General features: G+C 52.0%; 4 protein-coding genes across 4 annotated transcripts; 3 read left to right on the top strand and 1 right to left on the bottom strand.

Annotated features, from left to right (window-relative positions):
* Positions 1 to 1,847: 1,847 nt before the first annotated feature.
* Positions 1,848 to 3,335, top strand: BROUX77_006014 (uncharacterized protein; the record flags this gene model as incomplete). Its single annotated transcript, XM_073750952.1, has 1 exon — positions 1,848 to 3,335. The coding sequence occupies one exon, from the start codon at positions 1,848 to 1,850 to the stop codon at positions 3,333 to 3,335; it is 1,488 nt and encodes a 495-aa protein (XP_073603884.1).
* Positions 3,336 to 5,243: 1,908 nt separating this feature from the next.
* On the top strand, positions 5,244 to 7,173 carry BROUX77_006015 (uncharacterized protein; the record flags this gene model as incomplete). Its single annotated transcript, XM_073750953.1, has 3 exons — positions 5,244 to 5,505; positions 5,570 to 5,875; positions 6,062 to 7,173. The coding sequence occupies 3 exons, from the start codon at positions 5,244 to 5,246 to the stop codon at positions 7,171 to 7,173; spliced, it is 1,680 nt and encodes a 559-aa protein (XP_073603885.1).
* A 1,237-nt stretch (positions 7,174 to 8,410) lies between these two features.
* BROUX77_006016 (uncharacterized protein) lies at positions 8,411 to 10,238 on the top strand (the record flags this gene model as incomplete). Its single annotated transcript, XM_073750955.1, has 2 exons — positions 8,411 to 9,172; positions 9,243 to 10,238. 2 exons carry the CDS (start codon positions 8,411 to 8,413, stop codon positions 10,236 to 10,238), a joined length of 1,758 nt encoding a protein of 585 aa, XP_073603886.1.
* Positions 10,239 to 12,855: 2,617 nt separating this feature from the next.
* Positions 12,856 to 15,029, bottom strand: BROUX77_006017 (uncharacterized protein; the record flags this gene model as incomplete). Its single annotated transcript, XM_073750956.1, has 5 exons — positions 12,856 to 13,048; positions 13,224 to 14,185; positions 14,238 to 14,274; positions 14,334 to 14,930; positions 14,995 to 15,029. 5 exons carry the CDS (start codon positions 15,027 to 15,029, stop codon positions 12,856 to 12,858), a joined length of 1,824 nt encoding a protein of 607 aa, XP_073603887.1.
* Positions 15,030 to 18,202: the final 3,173 nt, after the last annotated feature.

Consider the following 18,202-nt stretch of genomic DNA (forward strand, 5'->3'; position numbering starts at 1 on the left):
AATGATGTGATTGATGAGTCTTGTTTTGTATCTTGACGAGGTTATGAGGGCACGACATTTTTTCTTGGATCTTTCTTGTTGCTTCTTTTGTTTATTTGATCTTTTCATTTTTCCTGATCGTGTTTCTTTTCCTCTTCATGGGGTTTCTTTTTCTGGTTGTCCCAAGGTCGCACCAGATCTATACGTCCTTGTATGCCGCCTGCTTCCTTCTAGGCGCTCTTGGTGCTTCGGGCGTGTGACAACCAACTATCCCCAGTGGAATTTATTTTCATAAAATCAGTCCCAAGCACAAGCAGTTGGCTCGTCGCTCCTTTTTCTTTCGAAAAAAAAAAGAGACACCACGGTAGCTTATTTTCCGTCTGCATTGTTAGCTACTGACAAATGTGTATCGTTGGTGTTTCATTTAGCGCTTTCGAGCCCTACACCAGCATGAGCTATCTCTGGGACCGGTCCCATACCCCCGATCAAGGGCTTTTCAGAGCGTTTTCTTTTGAAAGAAAATGTTCGGCAAAACCGCCCTCTGCTTGCCAAGTTTTGGACTTGGCTTGGCTGGACGACGGTCTCTTTTTCTTTTCTTCTTTTCATATTTCCAACATTTTGGTTTTGTATCTTTTATTGCTTTGCTCATTTGGGTTCTCAAAGACTTCTTCATGTGCTGCCAAAGCTTGGCAGATCGTCTACTCTAAAGCTTTAGGCCCCGCGGCCTTGCTTCACCCTCGCATATGCTGTACTGCAAAGGTCGGCTGCAGAATATAGCGACGGGGCTCATGTTTTTTTCATTGCACTGTTTTCTATTTGATCTTGTTTTACTTCATGTTTGCATTCGTTCCCAAGGTCCCAGGCCTACTTTTCGTCATGTATAAACCATATAATGTATCTGGATTTTCGCTTCTGGTATCTTCATAGTTTTTTACGTCTCTACCGCTTCATATACATACATTACACCTGTTCATTCTTACATTTCTTCAAGAGCCGACTGTGTGGCTATTCAATCCATCAAGACCCTCTATCTTCTCTCTGTATCTAGCTCCCATTTCACATGGCGCCATTCGCCCTCTGCCGCCATCACGTGCATGAATCTCCGGGTTGCACATGAAACAAACGGCAACTTACATCCTGATGTTGAGTGTGGGGCGCCACGGCTTCCACGATTGGCTGGAGGTCTCTTTCGGTTGGACCTGAGCTTATGTGGTGGGGCTGTCAGTTGTCATGGAGACGAGGCTCATTGTTTACTTTTGGCCCATGACTTTGCGAGCGGACAAGATTTAAAAGTCACAAGTCGGCGTGGCAGGCCAGCTGCACCTACCTGCACACTCTGGACGCACAAGAGCTGAGCAAAACTAGGACATTGGCTGGTACGGCTTTCAATAGAGCCAGTAAAGGACTTCTTTTGACTGACTTCCAGCCTTTGTGCCATGGATGCGCCTCGACTTTGAAACCGGCGGTTACCTGCACCTGGAGCCAGTGTCGTGGGGGCACAACGGCCACATCAGATTGGGTGTGCAGATACTTTCGGCCCTATTCTTCTTCACCATCAACCAGGACCGCCATGACATGCAAAGCAGTTGCCCGGGAGACGGCTGTGAGCTCTCTATACTTCTTTTTCTTCTCTAAAGTCTCATGTCCACCATCTGCATCTATCTACTGCCTTCTCCTTTCTCACCTTCAAGCTTCATTCACGTGTCTTGGAAATCTACCGCCAGCCCTGTCCAGACCAGACCGTCCAGCTTGCAGTTTGTTGTTCTACGCCGAGTCCATTCCTTCTTCCTCGCTCTTAGTCGCCCTTCACCGCTCCCGCTTGCGACATTCCAGTTGGTGTGCTGCAGCCCGGTGCAGCCTTATCGACAATGTCTTTAACGCTGGAATCAATAGGTCACAGGGCCCGCAACCTGTGGTCCAACACCATTTCATCGCGAGTTACGCGCTCGCTCCTCACCGCCGAAGAACTCAACCCCTTCGGTCCACTCATAGCCAGCCGCGAGCTACACCGCCGAGAAGATGACCCGAATCTTGAAAACTACAACCCCGAATCGGGCTCGATAAATCCGAAGAACATCAACCAAATTGCCATGTTTATCTTCTTCGGGTTTCTAGCGGCAGGTCTTGTCATTGGTGGTATCTGGTTTTTCTTCTGGGCTAAGAACGGAGGCTTCACCTACCACGAAAACGACTGGGACGACTATGTCTCGACAGTCCTCCGCCGTAAAGGCCCCAATGGAACTGTCCTTTCCAACGCCACCAAGACCACTAAGCTGGGCGGTGGCAGTATCTACCACGACTACGATGGCGACAATCGCACCGAGATGACCGAGGGCACCGGCCTCTCAGGCTCTACTGTCTCTGGCATTACAGCCGGTGCTAGTGACCTGGTGGCCCGAGATGAACGCAAGCGCAAGATCGAGAAACGCAAGCGCGAGAAAAAGGCTGCCAAGGAGCGTGCTATGCATGCCGGTGAAGATAGTGTCCTCATGGAGCAACAGGCTGAACAAGAGGCTTTTTCCCACCTGCGCGAATACCGATCTGAGAGACCGGCACGTGTCGGTGGCATGAACAGACAGGCCGAGGGCTCCGAGTGGGAAGGCTCGACAATCCCAACTGAAAGTGCTGTTTCCGCTAGCTTGCTCGACAACCAACAACCCACGCCCACCAACTCGCCACAGAAGAAAAAGGCCCCTGGAATCCGGAAAGTCTACTCGGTCGCGGACCGCAACAGACGCAGAGAAGAAGAGGAACTCAAGGCTGAATCCCGCGCCATGCATCGCCAGAACCGTGCTGCTGCTCTTCGAGGAGGCGCCAGTGATGTCAGCGCCAGCACCGCCACCGCCAGCTCGACCAGTGAAACCACCACATCTACTGCCTCCGAGGGCCTCCGCCGCAGCTACACGTACCAGCGATCCGGCGCGCCGCGCTCCAAGTCCAAGCGCCGCTCGCGTCCAGAAATGTCCCAAGTCAGCAGCATCAGCGAAGAAAGCCACACGACCACCCCCGCGCCATCCCCGTGGGTGCCGCCAAGCGAAATCAGCAGCAGCGTTCCCGCTTCTAGCACAATCAGCGGCACAACTGCGCAGACCGACTCGTCGACGGGCACCAAGAGCTACTACCACCCTATTCCCGAGCTGCGTGCGTCGACGCGAGCCTCGCGGCAACAAGAGACAACAAAGCCGCCGACGCGCGAGCCATCTCGCCGCCGCAGAGAGTCGCGCGACGAGGGAAGCCGCCGCCGCACGTCACAGTCACGCCCCCGTACACAAGAGGAGCGCGCAGCGCGGGAGGAGAGGAGAAAGAGCCGCGGGTACAGGCGTGGCCAGCAGTCGGATCATGACGATGTGGATTGAGTTGCGGGGCCATGAGAGACGGCGATTTGGTCATGGAGCGCAACAAGGATGGAATACCGTTTCCTTGGGACTTCTTTTTTCTGTTTTAGGTTCTTTCTTTGCGGTGGAAATGTTTGTTTGACAAGTTCACTTGTTGATTGTGTTTGTTACGTCATGTATGTATGTATTTGCAGAATGTATTGTAGACTTTTAATGAACAGCCCTCTCGATTTGACATTGAAATCAGATCATGCTTCTTACTAGGGTTAGGGTATCAATGGCCCTCCTTCCGCCTCTGCCGATAGTCAACTAGTGAAACAAGGTCCCAATTGCGCGGACACAATGGAATGAATTATGCGCCGAAGCAGGCCAAAAGGATTCAACCTGGTGAGGGTCTAAAACCGCCCGAGTCTAGGGGCGACGAGTAAAGGAGAAGGCCAGAGACGATGAACAAGAGGCCAGGAATCAGAACAGAATGCAGGTACCGTTAGATGAGCGAGCGACTTGAGACTGAAGCTGGGGAGTTGGGCTGATCGGAGCCAATCATGCAAAAGGCGAATAGGGTTTGGGGTAGATGTGAGGCGATAGGGGAGAGAGAGGGAATCTCCAACAGGGTGCCTGAGGCAAAGCAGCAAAAGGTGCAGGTGCAGATGCACACATCTGTCGCAGTCTGCAGCCCCAAGAGCTTGTTGTTCTGTTAGTGCGCGCGGTGCAGATCGCGCACTGGCTTAACAGCCGCGACATGGCAGGAAGAGGTGTGGAGCTTTGGGCAGTGCAATCAGGCAGCTTTGGGCTAAAGTGATGGGGTTCCCCTCCTCCTGCTTCGACTTTCCACGAGCTATGCATGCCCTGTAAATGGTAGAGCCACAGGGGACCAGGCACTGAGACTGAAGCCAAGAGGGCAGCTCTGTGGGCTTGTGGCAGATCCGATACGATACGTAATAAAGGGAGCCTCTCCGCACTATAACGAAACTAATAGATGTTGCCATGATGCTGAAGCCTTGGAATTCAATTCGCTCCATGGACTGAATGAACTCTGGCGATATTTTGGCTATCAAGCATCTTTTACTTCTTTCTCCTTGCTAACTCACTGCCTGGGGAGATTTTTCTTTTTTCTTTTCCTTCTCTCGCGGTCAAAGCCGCCTATGAAACATTGCCCGCCCTTGAAAACGGAAACGCTCTGAGCTAAAGTCCGTCGACGCAAAGCATCGATTGTTACGCGATTTTTCCTGACGCAAGCGACTCCGTTTTGCTGCTGCAAACGAACGTGGTCGGCATCGATATTTTCATCTTCACTTTTTTTTCTTCGTTTTCTTTGGCATCCCGATAACAGCGTCCACCTTGTGCCATCTCTGCGGTGCTTTTTATCATCTCACGGTTTTTTGCGGTTTATTATCTTTTTTTCCCCATCTTCAATTATCTTGTCTTTCTCTCTTGGCTATCCAATCAGTCGACTGACTCTCTCCTCCGTTTCTCCGCTTCATCATCGTCATCATCGCGCTGTTGGGCCCTTTGCTTTCTTTTTCTTCTGCCCACCACCACCAACTCGAATGAAGCTGCGATACCCGGCAATCAGTCTCTGCAGAAAAAGCTCGCCCAGCGACTTCTCTTCCGACGCCGAGGACGCTTCGGCCGACTAGAATCGGCCTCATTCCTGTGTGTGTTTGATCCACGCTTCCGATCTTGTCTTTCGGCGGCTTCTCTGTTGCCACTGTTTCTGCTGGCTTGCACCCAGCTCTCCATCTCACGATAGGCCCAAAGTGCCGCGCCTGTCTAGCATTTTATTCTCGACAAAAACTTGCGCCAATAGAGATTGGCTCCCGCAACAGCAGAAATTCCAATCAAGAAACACCTGCAATCACACCATCTTGACGATAATCGCGCGCACGTCTTTCCAGTGCTCTAGACCCTTTGTCCTCGTTGCCCATCATGGGGTCCGAGCCTGATAACGATGTCATGAGCATCATCCTCGTGGGACTGCTGTCCTCCTTTGTCTCCGCCATTGTCATCGGCGTGGCATTAATGGCTTTGTACTATCTGCGAATGTCCGCAGTCGAGACTGGCCGTGGCTGGATGGACTTCCTCGGCCGTCCAGGTGAATTCGACGATGAGCAGGCTTTTGCGCGTGCCGAGGAGGAGGCTCTGGAAGACATGGACGAGATTCAGCGCACCGAATATCTGCGCGCCAAAGGTAAGTTATTTGCTGTTCATCCGGCCCGTCACCCAACCATCATATACTGACTATCTCTGCCTAGCCTTTGTTGCTGCAAACCCGCCCGAATCCATCGATTCCGAAATCTCGCTCTCGCAATACCTGGCCATCCAAGAAAAGGGCGTTTCAGCCTGGGAGTTTGAACCCGAGTTGGAAATCGCCAACTGCTTTGTCGAGCAGCGCACTGAAATCGAGTTCTTTGACTGCGAGTGCACCGTGGCCACCAATCTGCCCGTTCCCAAGCAAAACGAGGTTTACTACTGGGAGGCCAAGATCTTTGAAAAGCCCGAGAATACCCTCATCAGTATAGGCATGGCCACAAAGCCATACCCCTTATTCCGTCTGCCCGGTAAGCCTAGTCACTATGCCTTGGTGCCCTATGCATAATTGTCTCCTTTGCAGTCTACCAATCGCGCATGCAGCTTCTAGTGGTCTGTGATTCGCCTCTCCAAAGGCCCTTGCCTCCATCTTACATGCATACGGTGCCATCGTGTAATAATGGCCTCTTTCGCTAACGCTATTGACTGCTCAACAGGCTTCCACAAAACCTCGGTCGCTTATCTCTCTTCGGGAACACGCCGCTACAACCAGCCCTTCAACGCAACTCCGTACGGCCCTCAATTCGTGCAAGGCGATGTCATCGGAGTCGGATATCGGCCCCGAACTGGCACCATCTTCTTCACCCGGAATGGCAAAAGACTCGACGACGTAGCCCACGGCCTCAAGAGCCCCAACTTTTTCCCTGTTATTGGCGCCAATGGCCCATGCACCGTCCATGTCAACCTCGGCCAGTCTGGCTATGTCTTCATCGAGGCCAACGTCAAGAAATGGGGTCTTGCTCCCGTTACTGGTAGCTTGGCTCCTCCTCCGCCTTACGGCTCTGAGGCTGGAAGTATTCTTCTCGAGTCCGGCAAGGATGGATTTAGCGGCCCGCAATACCCGCGTCGTGGTCACTCCAACTCTCTCTCGTCATATAGAGTTACCGCCTTGACAAATGTTTTGCACCCCCAACATGCTCGGTCTCGCAGTGGAACATACTCCAGGATTCTGCCGCCCACTAGCCCCGGACCTCAGCGCAGCCCAACCGACATTTCTCTTGCCCAGCTTGCTCCTGCCGAAGAGACTGGCGAGAGCTCACACCACCAGCCATCCGAAAGCCAAAATGCCGAAGATCCTATCGGCCTTGGCCTCCAGGATGCCCTCAACCCGCCTCCTGATTACACTAGTCCTGCTGCCTCCCCCATCCGCAGCAGACGCAGCAGTGTAGACAGTGAAAACGCACCACTAATACAGGTCGTCGGCCGTGACCGTGCTGCCTCGAATGCTTCGACTCGGTATGCTCCGCCAATCCCAAGCTACCATGACGCTGTCTCTCAACACCCTCGTCGCGATCCGGCACGATCTACAGTCGAGCCGATCCATGAGGCCTCAGAGTCTACCGCCGCGTCCATCATTAGTACAACAAACCTCCCGCGGCCTACCATGGTGCTCACTGCCGCTTCGTCTAGCAACAGCGTAGCATCATCGCAACTCCACGAAAACCCCGCTACATCCGAGTTCACCGAGTTCACATCCGCGCCTGAAACTGACCGTGACGTCTCTCAATCATCATCCCGTCAGTCATCTCCTGCACCACCGTCTCGGTAGACCATCTCGCACGTCTATCTGGGGCCGTCAGCTGCAGCTGGCACAAAAAGGCACGATTTGCCTGCACCTGGGGCATCATTGAGATTTTGTTGTCTTTTGTGATTGTTTCTTGATACCAAAAAAGTACACTCAGGCGCAAAGTCGGCTTCAAGACTCTGTGTCCGGACACTTCCTTTGGATACCCTACTCACCTTGCCTCTGCAACCACGCTTTGCTAGGGGGCTGCTCCATCTACTACTACAGTCATTGTTTCTTTTTGTTATAACACCTGCAAAACCTCCATAAGTCATATCTCCGTATACATATGCCCTCTTGTTTTGTCCCCCCTTCCCCCTTATGCACTTCTGGTTTCATTGTTTTTGTTTTCTTGCCGATGGAGGCACTCGGTGATACTCGGAGTTCCAGCGCTTGTTTTCTCTTTCTTTTCTCTTGTTTTTTTTTCTTTTTTTGGCTCTTGTTTTTTTGTGTTTCTTGCTTGGTCGCCTCCCAACTCCATGATATGACTCTGTGTTGCAATGATTGGCGGTATCATCTCAACGACCCGGTTGCTATACTTTTTCACTATACAGCCTGTCCCCCTCTCATCTGTCCTTTTTGTTTTCTATGTACATTTCTATACAAAAACCCCAGACTTCCCTGTTTTTTTTGTTTATGTTGGCTTGATACACTCGCAATATATTTATCTTTTCTGACGAAGAAAAAACTTTCTTTACTTTCCCGGCTGGTGAATCTTGAGCTATTGGCAACTAAAACTATTCAGCCCTTTGAAGGATGTCAGACGTTAACCCTATCTAGGTCTCGGTCATGATTACAATCAGCCTCTAACCCTTGAAATTTGTGTCTCAGGTTTCACAAGAAATTCTATTCACTGCAGCACCAACGACGAAGAATACAGATGCCAATCAGATCAGTTTCAATTGTTCGTTTTTTTCACGGTCATTTATATCCAATGCTCTAGTCTATACTGCATAGCATTAGACATAAAGCTTTCGTATTGATGTTCTCGCGTGAAATGGTACACGCTGCGGTTTCGGCCGTCCGGGCAACCGGAATCTATCTGGCACTTTTATGGAAAGTTATTGGACTTGGCGCACTATACACTACCGTATCGGCCTGTACCTTTATAGCAGTGGTATGTATATACAGGCTATACTTCCATCCGCTTGCTGGTGTCCCTGGTCCGCGCCTAGCTGCTATCTCGAACATTTGGCTTGCCTTGCACTCAAAAAACGGCAGCATGTTCCATCTCTCCAAGGAAATACACGAGCAGTACGGCCCGGTCGTGCGGCTTGGGCCAAACGAGATATGGGTCTGCTCAGCAGAAGGCCTGCGGGCCATCTACGCCACCAATCCTCCGCCGGTGCCTTCGCTGACATCTGCATCTGGGGCTGGCGGAGGTGGACCGTTGAACAAGTCCGAGTTTTATCTGGCTAGTGCGTTGCAGCCGCCTCAGCGGAACAAGTTTGGCCGGATAGTCGCGGAGAGAGACTCGCTGGATCTGCTTTCGGAGAGAGACGGAGTCAAGTATCGCAGACAGAGACGCATGCTGGGTGGCGTGTACTCGGCTGCTGCCATGGCCAAGTTCCAGCCATCCGTTAGTGAAGTGGTGGAAAGGGCTGTGTTGCGCATCACGTCAGCCCAAGAGAGTCAAAGGCCGGTAAGTGCTGCCAAAGGGCGTTTAGAAAAAGAATCAGACGGCGAGTCTAGCGTAATAAAGCCCGGAGACTCGCCGGCAATGGACCTCCGTGAATGGACTCACATTATTGCTATCGAGACTCTGAGCGCAGCAGTACTGTCGTGGTCCCCGGGCTTCCTTCGCGACGGCTCAGACCATCATACTGGAGAACACGGATACTTGACATGGCGTCGACGAAGTGTCTTTGGCCTGTTTCCCCTCGCAACCAAGGCAGGACAGGTATCCAAAGCGGTTGGACGGCTGTGGGGTCTGTTTTGGGGGATAACCTTTCCAACGCCAAAGGGGTTCCGGCCCTTCTTCCCGGTATGTTCTCCGATACGAGCAAAGCCCTTTTGTTATCCGCTATCCATAGCCTAACTCTTCCTCCCCCCAGGGCGTTTACCGGCAGGTCAAGCGACGTATCAATCTCCTTGTCCCTACAGAGTCAGCCCCTAAACCTAAAGGCGATGCCAGGCGAGACTTGCTCTACAGTCTTATCCAACTTCACCTGGATCGACCCGAGTTCACTGACGAGTACATGCGACGCATGGCTGTTACTAATTTTGGTGCGGGTCACGAGACACTTGCTGCTACACTTACTGCAGCTCTTACATTAATAGCCATAGAGCCCGGGGTCCAAGACAAGGTGTACGAGGAAATGCAACTGCAGCAAGCCGGAGAGAGTACAACCCAGACAGGTGAGGAGGAAGCAGGCCCTGGCAACACCAACAGAAAGGGCTCGAGAGAAAAAGCCACAGGCTACACATATCTACAGGCCTGCATCAAAGAATCTCAGCGCCTCTTCCCGGTCATCAGCATGTCCATGTCCCGTGTTGTTGGGCGCCAAGGGCTTTCCTTTGGGGAGTACACCTTCCCCCCCGGCACAACGATTGGCTGCTCTCCGACTGCGCTTCACCGCAGTCTGGATCTGGTTGGCCCGGACGCGCACTCCTTCCGACCCGAACGCTGGCTAGTCCCTGTGGCCTGCTGCTGCTCTGGCCCTGACACGTCCTCCCTGGGCCCATGTGCCGATGCCGGGCATTCTCGTACGCCCACATGGACGCTTCCCTCAGGCCTCCAGGTGAGCGCTTATTGCGCAACAGAAAGCCTAGCTGAGACCCGCCTGCGAATCGCAGCACTCGAGAGACATTCGCTGGCATGGGGTGCGCCGGGACGTACATGCCCTGGCCGGCATCTTGCAGAGCTGGTGGTAAGCGAGACTGTGGCAGGGCTTTGTAGGGCGTTTGAGTTACAGGTGAAGGGCTCTCGCGATGCGCTAGAAGGCAGTATACGGGCGTATTATCTGTGTGTGTTGTTTGGCGTCGAGGTGTATTTCCAGCCGCGGAAAGCCAAAGAAACCAGCAGCAAACGGAAGGACAGCGCAGAATAAGCGGTCCTAGTTGGAGCGTTCCATGGTGTCATCTGAGAGCAATCAATAAACCCCCCGACAACAAGGGGGTTGGCGTGTTTAATAGCTTGTAGTTAAAGGTAACGAATGTACTTGACATGGAGTCCCGGACAATTGGAGCAGCTAGGGACACACATGGAAGTTGCTACTTTTGAGGGCAACAGCCCCAGAAAGAAAGTGGCGTCCTTTGGGCAGCTATGCCTATTTGAGAAGGAGAGCTTCTTGACTCGAAAGAATTCTTCTCGGCCTCCAACCTGGTGTACTTTTATACAGGACAGAATTGAGTTATTGCACCCTCTCTCGAGGCTCCTTCCATGCCGGCATGCATGATCCTTGTGCAGGTCATGTTTCATGTTTCTATTAATAGACGTCATAATCCTTCATTTATTTTCCAAGCACAACATCACATCATCTCGCTGAGCCAGAGAGCCCGCCTCCCTCCTTCCCTGCCTCCCACTCAGCCTAGCTCCCACGAGCGCTTTGTCAATTGTATTTTCTTTTTGCTGAAATGGAGTCGTAATGCTGTCCATGTTTCGTTTCGTTTCCGCGTCTTGGTGAAACAGAAAAAAAAAGTGCAAAATATTTGTGTGCCAGGTCTGCCAGTACTTCCTCGTTCTTGGACAGATTAACTACCAGCCCTACTCCTACACACGCACCTGTGGTCGCAATACAAGTATGGTCATTTGGCTACAGGCATCGCAATCGGCCTATCCTTTTACCTTAACCCCCAATAAGTAAGATTTTACAAGGACAAAGCAGGCAATCTTGTTTGAAATCGACACCTACCTCTGAACAAGCCCTCTCAATGCGCATGAAGCAGGGGGGGATGTAAAAGGAACCTCGTATTCACCCAGCCAAGCTGCCAAAAATATCGTTTCTTCAACCTTCCACTTGCGCTTGTCCCTGTCTATCATTCCCACAACGCATCAGTTAGGCCATGGATGCGGACACTGTGGGTGAGGAATAAAAGTGCAGATCAAAGGGCAGGGCAGGGAAGGGAGGAAGAGACCAACGCTAGGCAAAAAGTAGAAAATGTGTGCTACACTTGATCAAAGCTTTGTTTCAACGCATCCTGTCAAAGCAGAGCCTGGAGTGGCTTGTAGAAAAGAGCTGGTGAAACTGGCCCGGTACAGGTGTGTGTTGCAGGTGAAGGAGTGTGGACAGGTCAAGTCTAAGCCAAGCACCTGTTCAATTGCCACGATGTGTATTTGACAGGTTAGACTAGCAAACCAAAAGACCCCCATGTCGTCACAGAGACTTCGCGGGGGGGGGGGGGGGGGGGGGGAGGAACAATCTAGGAGAAAACCTTTACGTCTAAACGAGGCAGAGTTGCTGTCAGGAAGAAATAATACCCAGCTCGTGCATACAGTGGGTTCACCCAATCAGATGCATGGACGGGTTCACGACAAGAAGAGACAGTATTGGTGGAAACATAAAAGTCAATGATTCAACTATTCACCGAGCAGTAGAAGAAAAAGTCAAGTCGATATGTCGCCCGAAAGCTCCAAACACCGATAGAATGACGTTTTCGGTCACAGCAAACTAGAATAGAAAACGCAAAACAATGTCAAGCAGCAAAATAAAACACAATGATTTCAGTCCAAGTAAACTCCAAGCTAGACCCAGGCACCAAATAGAAGAACAAGTGGTTAAAAAAACAGACAGGATTCTCGCCTGCAGAAGAAAGAAACAAGACGCAAGTACGCTGTAAGAGCAGGCCTCGGTACATGGCCGCTGTCTACAGAAGGCCGTAATGCGCATCAGCAGCAGCGGCGGCAGCGCGAGAAGCAGAAAAAAACCCAGATATGCCAAGAGACGGCCGGATCATTCAATGATCATCGGCAAGTAACAATGTAAAGGAATGTGTGTGAAAAACCTGAGATGCAGATGCAAGATTTTTGGTCGGTCGTGACGGTCGTAAGTATATAGTGCAAATGGGAGGGCAATGGAGATAATGTGCAGTGGGATGGGAGGGTGGGGGAGGGAATTAAAAATAAGGAGGGTTCTGCTCCGCATGAGCTCGTCCCAAAGAGAGCGCGGGCGTTGGGTGGGTGAGCGGGTATCATTAATGTGTGAATAGTGGTACAATAACCGTCTGGGGATCGGTGATGAGAGGCGGAGGGGGGGACAAGATATCCGTGAGAACGGACTAATATTAGGCGGGTGGAGGGAGGGGGTAGAGCGGCGTCGAGCCTTGGGTATATGTTTTGGGAGGTCATATTTCGTAAAGGAATGTCGTCGAGAGAAAGAGTAGCTCGCTACTGATCTCACGGTTGGAAAATGCAAAAGAAAAAAACAGCGGTCTAATAAGGAGCGTCGTGGGGATAGAGCAGGCGGCTCAAACCACCTCACATGTTTCGTGATAAGGAGCGTCGATTGTACGTGGCGTCTTGTGTCGGCGAAATTAAAAAAAAAAAGAAAAAGAAAAGAAACAAAAAGAGCAAAACTCAGGATCAAGAAAGCAAAAAAGAGAACTGGAAAAATGCGAGGTCAGGCGGAAATGTTGGCGGAGGCGAGGCCGTGAGTGACAACTCAAGCCAGCAGTCGAGGTTCCCGTCACAGGCAAAAGAGGCATGGGGCAAGCAGACGTTCAAGGAGTTCATGGCGGCGGTGCATCAGACTCGGAGGCTCTTGGGACAGCAGGAACAGGAGACTCCGGGGGCGGCAGGTAGGCACTCGCATCTGGCGGCGATGTCAAAGACAGATTGAGCATGGACGATGACGGGCCCTGAGAGCCAACATAGCTGGCGGCCGGGCTTGCTGTCACCGAGTAGTTCCTAGCGGAGTGAGTCCTGGATAGAGAAAAAAGGCGGTCTTGGTCAATGCGGGGATCCTTGTGTGTGGGTGGTGCTTTCAGCTGCCTGTAACATATAGGAGTGATGATCTTTCCGGGAATGCCGACTAGAGTAGCCACAGCTGGCTTCACTCTAGTACAGCAGAGCCGTCGTCATAGAAGGAGGAACGCACTCGGGGGCTATTGGCGAGAACTCGGGGATCAGCTGCCACTGCGCTGCGTCCCAGTCTCCGCTAAACGAAGGGTCAGACACATAGGAGCCGTCAAAGGTGGTGGTGCCAGGGCTGGAAGCAGCACTGTAGGGGCTTCCGCCGGCCACATAGCCAGGGCTGGGCACGGAGAGGTAGATGTTGGTCGAGAGAGCAGGCGACATCATGGGCATGGAGTGGGCTGGGGTTTCGAAAAAGGGCAGAGCTTCGGGTGCAAACACGGGCGAGGCAGACGGGCCGGCAAACAGCATGGACGGCGTCGACGGCGCCTCGGAAACGGCGTAGTAGCTTGTCGTGGGGGTTCCGTAGACCTCGGGCGCAGACTGGTAGACGAAGCCGTGGCGCTGCTGGAACTCGGCAGCGGTTCCGGCGGGGCCGCGCATCAGCGTCAGCAGAGCAGCCACGGAGCCGTCGCCCGAGGCCGCGGCGTGGTAGACGCGCTCGTTCATCTCCAGAATGGGCTTGACGGTCAGGCTGCCAAAGTAGCCGGCGCCAATGTCGGGGAACAGACGCTCCATGACCAGGGCCACCGAGTACAGATGCGAGATGATGACCAGGCCGGTATACGACGAGTTGGCCGAGCTCAGGTAGCGCAGCGGCTGCCAGAACAGCCAGGTGCGCAGCGGAGCCAGCTTTTCGTGTTGCTGCTGCACGGTGATGCCCGACGAGCTTGCCTTGCGGGCATTCTTGACAAAGTTGATCAGGTTCTGCACGTCTTTGAGATCCATGCCCGTGTTCTTGAGGTGGGCCTCGAGCACCTGCAGCTGCTGCACAGTGCGCTGCAGCACCTCCATGTCTTCCTTTTCGGGCTGCGTGGTCTTGTGGTCCGGGCGCGGCGAGGGCGGCGCCAGCGTGGTGACGTGCTGGTCGTCGATGAAGGCCTGGAAGTTGGAGACAAAGTTGCCCTTGCGCATGAGGTCGATGATCTAGGCGTGTTAGGCAGGCTGCACTGTAGTGGACGAGTCGGAGAATACTTACCGAGAGCGTGCCATTCATGTGCTTGGACCAGTCACGCCTGTGCGTGTGTTAGCAGGAAGAAAACGGAAAAGACGCTGCAGTCTACACAAGACTTACCATTCAGTAGTCTGCCACGAAAGCACGACCGAAGCCGCAAGGACAGAGTCCGAGTTCTCCGCGTTGAACAGCTGCAGAGCCTCGCTCAGGCCCTTCAGAGCCTTTCCGCGGTGCGCAAAGGCCATGTTGCGGATGGCCGGCGAGTCCTGGATGGTGCTCATGTGCGTGGCGGCAAAGGCCAGCACGGCGTTCATGACAAACGGATGCACGGCGGCAAAGCTGAGGATATCCGGCATCTGGCTGGACCACACGGTCAGGCCAAGGTTGTTTTGCGAAGCCAGCTCGCTGCAGACGAGGCAGAGATGGCACAGCAGGCGCAAATCGTCCAGCTTGAGGCTCTTGGGGTCGACGTATTTGAAGACGCTGAGCATGGGGAAGGGCCACGCCAGAGTGCCGAGCCACTGGTCGGCCACCTTGATCACGTCATCGGACCACACCAGGCCGCCCTTGTCAGGGGAGCTGGACCGGTCAATGGGCATGTCGTTGTACGGGCACCGGATCTTGTGCTTGGTGCAGTTCAGGCACTGCGGGAAGGTCTCATCACAGCGGATGTGGCGACGCTTGCAGGCGTCACAGCCCTTGCGGGACTTGGTGTGGCTAGAGAATGTGTTAGTCAACAAGGCGAGACGATGAGGAGGGGAGGGTATCAAAGGGCGCCTACCTGCGGCGAGGAGGACCACCACCGGGACCGGCCATTGTGAGCGAATGAGAAGAGGACGAAGTAGTCAAGAGAAACGAAGGGGGCAAGAGGCTGATGTTGACTTGATATCAGGTCAACGTCCGGCAGATCTTCTTGACAGGGCAAACGAGTGTATTAGGCGGGAGTTCTGCGGGGGGGAGCAGAGGCAAACAGGTACACGATCAGCAACGAGGTGAGGGCGTTGCTGATGGGAGCGAGAGAAGTCAAGATAAAGGTCGAGCGGGAGCTGGACGGACAATCAGCACGTGGGACGAACGGCCTTATGAAGCTTTTAGACTACGATGACTCTGGATAGAGGCAAAAAAGAAGCAAAAGAAAAAAAGACTGTAGCGCGGAACTAAGATATAAGTCTGCGAGCTAGCTCTATTCAGACTTCCTCTTCCGGTAGGATTTAGTTGGTAGCGAGCGTATGGTTTTGCAAGACGCCGGCAACTCAAGTGAAGTCAAATATCCAGAATGGTGAAGATTATCTCAGAGCAGCAATCTTGGGTCGTGGAGCTTCGGGTACCGTTCAAGGCGGGGGAGGAGTTTTGTTTTTTTTGTTGTTTTTAGGGGGGTGTTTAGGTTTCAAGCGAGTGTGGTGGGCTACTGAATAGCAAAAGAAGCTGTTCAATAAGAATCCCGAGACATTTGGTGATTCTCTCAGACGAAACTGGGAGAAGGGCTCTGAGCGTGCACAAAAACCAAGCAAATGGCTTCTGTGAGGACACTGAGATGGGAGCAAAAAGAACTGCGCTTTACGGCAAGAATCTGCACGAGACTTTAGGGCGCGTTCGAGAGGCGGAGGAGTGAGCAAAATGGCACCGGTCGATATTCCCACAGACGGAGAGTGAGAGCAATAGCAGACGCAGCGATATTTGGCTCGAGATGAACAAAACTCGTGGGGAGGAGAGGTGAGAGGAGGAGTGTGTTTTTTTTCGGATCTTTTTATTCAAGCGAGTGACAGGAGTCGACGAGGACTTCCTCAAAAGGTTGGGAGTAGCAAAGGGAAAATAAATAATAAGAGCTCAGAACGAAGCTAGAACTAAGAGCCGTTCAAGTATCAAAATTGATGTAAGTGACAAAGCGAATGTGGTTGGAGCCAATGAGATGAAAATGGTGATAGGGGAAGGAGGAGGGAACGAGAAGGGAAAGATCGATTGTGGGATGGGCAAGACCCAGCTCTTATGTGTGCAGTTGCCCAAAGAAAATGACAGGAGAGAAAATAAAACAGTTAAAAGGATAAAAGAGCAGTCGCCATGGCCCAGCATGAACATACTGGCAATAACTGACAAGGAAAGGCAAGAACCAGCGAATGGACAGCCGTGCAAGGTACTTGCTCTGTCTGTTTGTCCTCCTTCCTGGACGGCACGCTTTGCACTCCCGCAGCTACTGCCACCACAGCTAGCAACTACTGCGACTGCTGCTACCACAACTGTTCCTTCCTTCAAGTCATTCAGGACGAGTCAGAAAGGTGCTTACCTTTCTTTTTTTACACCTTCCCTTTTTTCATCGTTTTATTACTGGTAATTTGCTTTTTTTTCTAATGCTGCCATTGCTTTTGCTTGGAGGTCTTGTTATTAGTTAACTATATCAAGCTGATAACTATGTGTATTTTGAGCCTGTCTGATTTTTGCTGGCTGGCTTGCCGCACTGTTTCCATAACACCCAAGGGAAGCTTGTCAGGCAAATAACACTTCTGCCACTGCACAGAACAGTATCTTCTGGATCGCCCAGCAACAGATTCGCCGCGTTCATGTCGGCCCTGGCTTCGCATCAACTCCTGCGGCTTTGTCTTTTTGCATTCAGACCAGACGAACGAAACGTGCAAACCCAAGCAAAAAGGCCCCGTAGAGACACAGCCCTCTGACAATTAGAAAACGACCAAGAAAGGACTGGCCTGGTGAAGAGACGGACGTGGTGTAAATTTTAGCCTGCGCATCAGGACCCTGTGTGAATCAGCTCGTGAGTGGCCTGCTGTGAAGAGGCTACAAGGGGACAATGGGGCCGTTGAGCATCGGTCCATCGGGGGAGGTGTGGTCGTAACAAGCTGGGGTTGGCGTAGTGCATGGGCTGTTAGTGTGGGCGCGCTTCCCTGCTTCTGCTTTTCTTTCTTCTTCCCAGGCGGAGTTGGTGTTTCTTTCCCATGTCCCCATGTCTATGCTGTATGCTGGGGCTCAGACGCAAAGAGCCAGAGGAGCAGATGGGTGTGGAGTTGTTGACATGGGACCAAGCTGATGATGTAAAAAAATATATATATATAAAAAAAAGGCTTCAACGCTTCAAACGTATCGATTGTATCTGGGTTTCCTGCTCCCTCTTCCAAACGACTGCAATTGCACCCCCTTTAAGGCTTCTTCTCCCTTCTCTCCTCTTTCTCTGATAAGGCACTTCGAGCTGAGAACTGACAGTATACCAGTATTCAGACAAGTACCAACCACTATGAGCGTGACCAAGGAGACCCGTGCAAGACCCGGGGTCTACATTGGTAGTATTTGCTGCTTGTAAATATAGACATTACAGAGAGCGCATTATCACTGCTTCTTGCGCTCGTCCCTCATCCAGTGACCATCCCGTTAGTCTGCCTCCCCTCCTTTCTCTTCTCTTATCTTCTCTTCTTCTTCTTCTTCTCCTCATCCTCCATCCACTCTTCCGTCCCAATTGTGGAGAAACACCAACTACCACTAAACGCGCTCCATTTGCATGCCCCCAGAATCAAGCAGTCGGGAAAAAAAATGATGATGAAAATGTCAAAAGTATCAGGTTAATAGAGGCTCCTCATACATGCAAAAGTAAATACTCCACTTGGTGACTTCATAACTCCATAGTCCGAGGCCAAGCCAAGCAATGAAAAAAAAAACTTTCTTCGGTCGACTTTCTCGCTAGTATTGTTTGCCTCACAGACTTTGGAACGTCACATTCCTGGAGGGCTATCTTGTTCTTGAGTCCTTCTAGTACAAATAGCATGAGGCAGCTCCAAGCCAATGACGTTGAAAGCCTCCCCTTCCTTGCCAGGCAGACCTTATCCCTTTTTCTTGGTTAGTTAGTCGCGGTTCAGTTGTGTTGTGGTTCCTTGTCAGAGATATTTTTGGGCCACTTGATATTAAACCTGGCAAGCCCTGAATCTATAGGCCGCCCCTGCCGTCCGTCATCATAGCCGTATATTGTCTTTCTTTCCAGCTAAAACCTA

The sequence above is a fragment of the Berkeleyomyces rouxiae genome (assembly GCF_048999995.1).
Source record: "Berkeleyomyces rouxiae strain 22BRR77 chromosome Unknown BrBRR77_ptg000007l, whole genome shotgun sequence".
Classification (NCBI taxonomy): Eukaryota; Fungi; Ascomycota; class Sordariomycetes; order Microascales; family Ceratocystidaceae; genus Berkeleyomyces; species Berkeleyomyces rouxiae.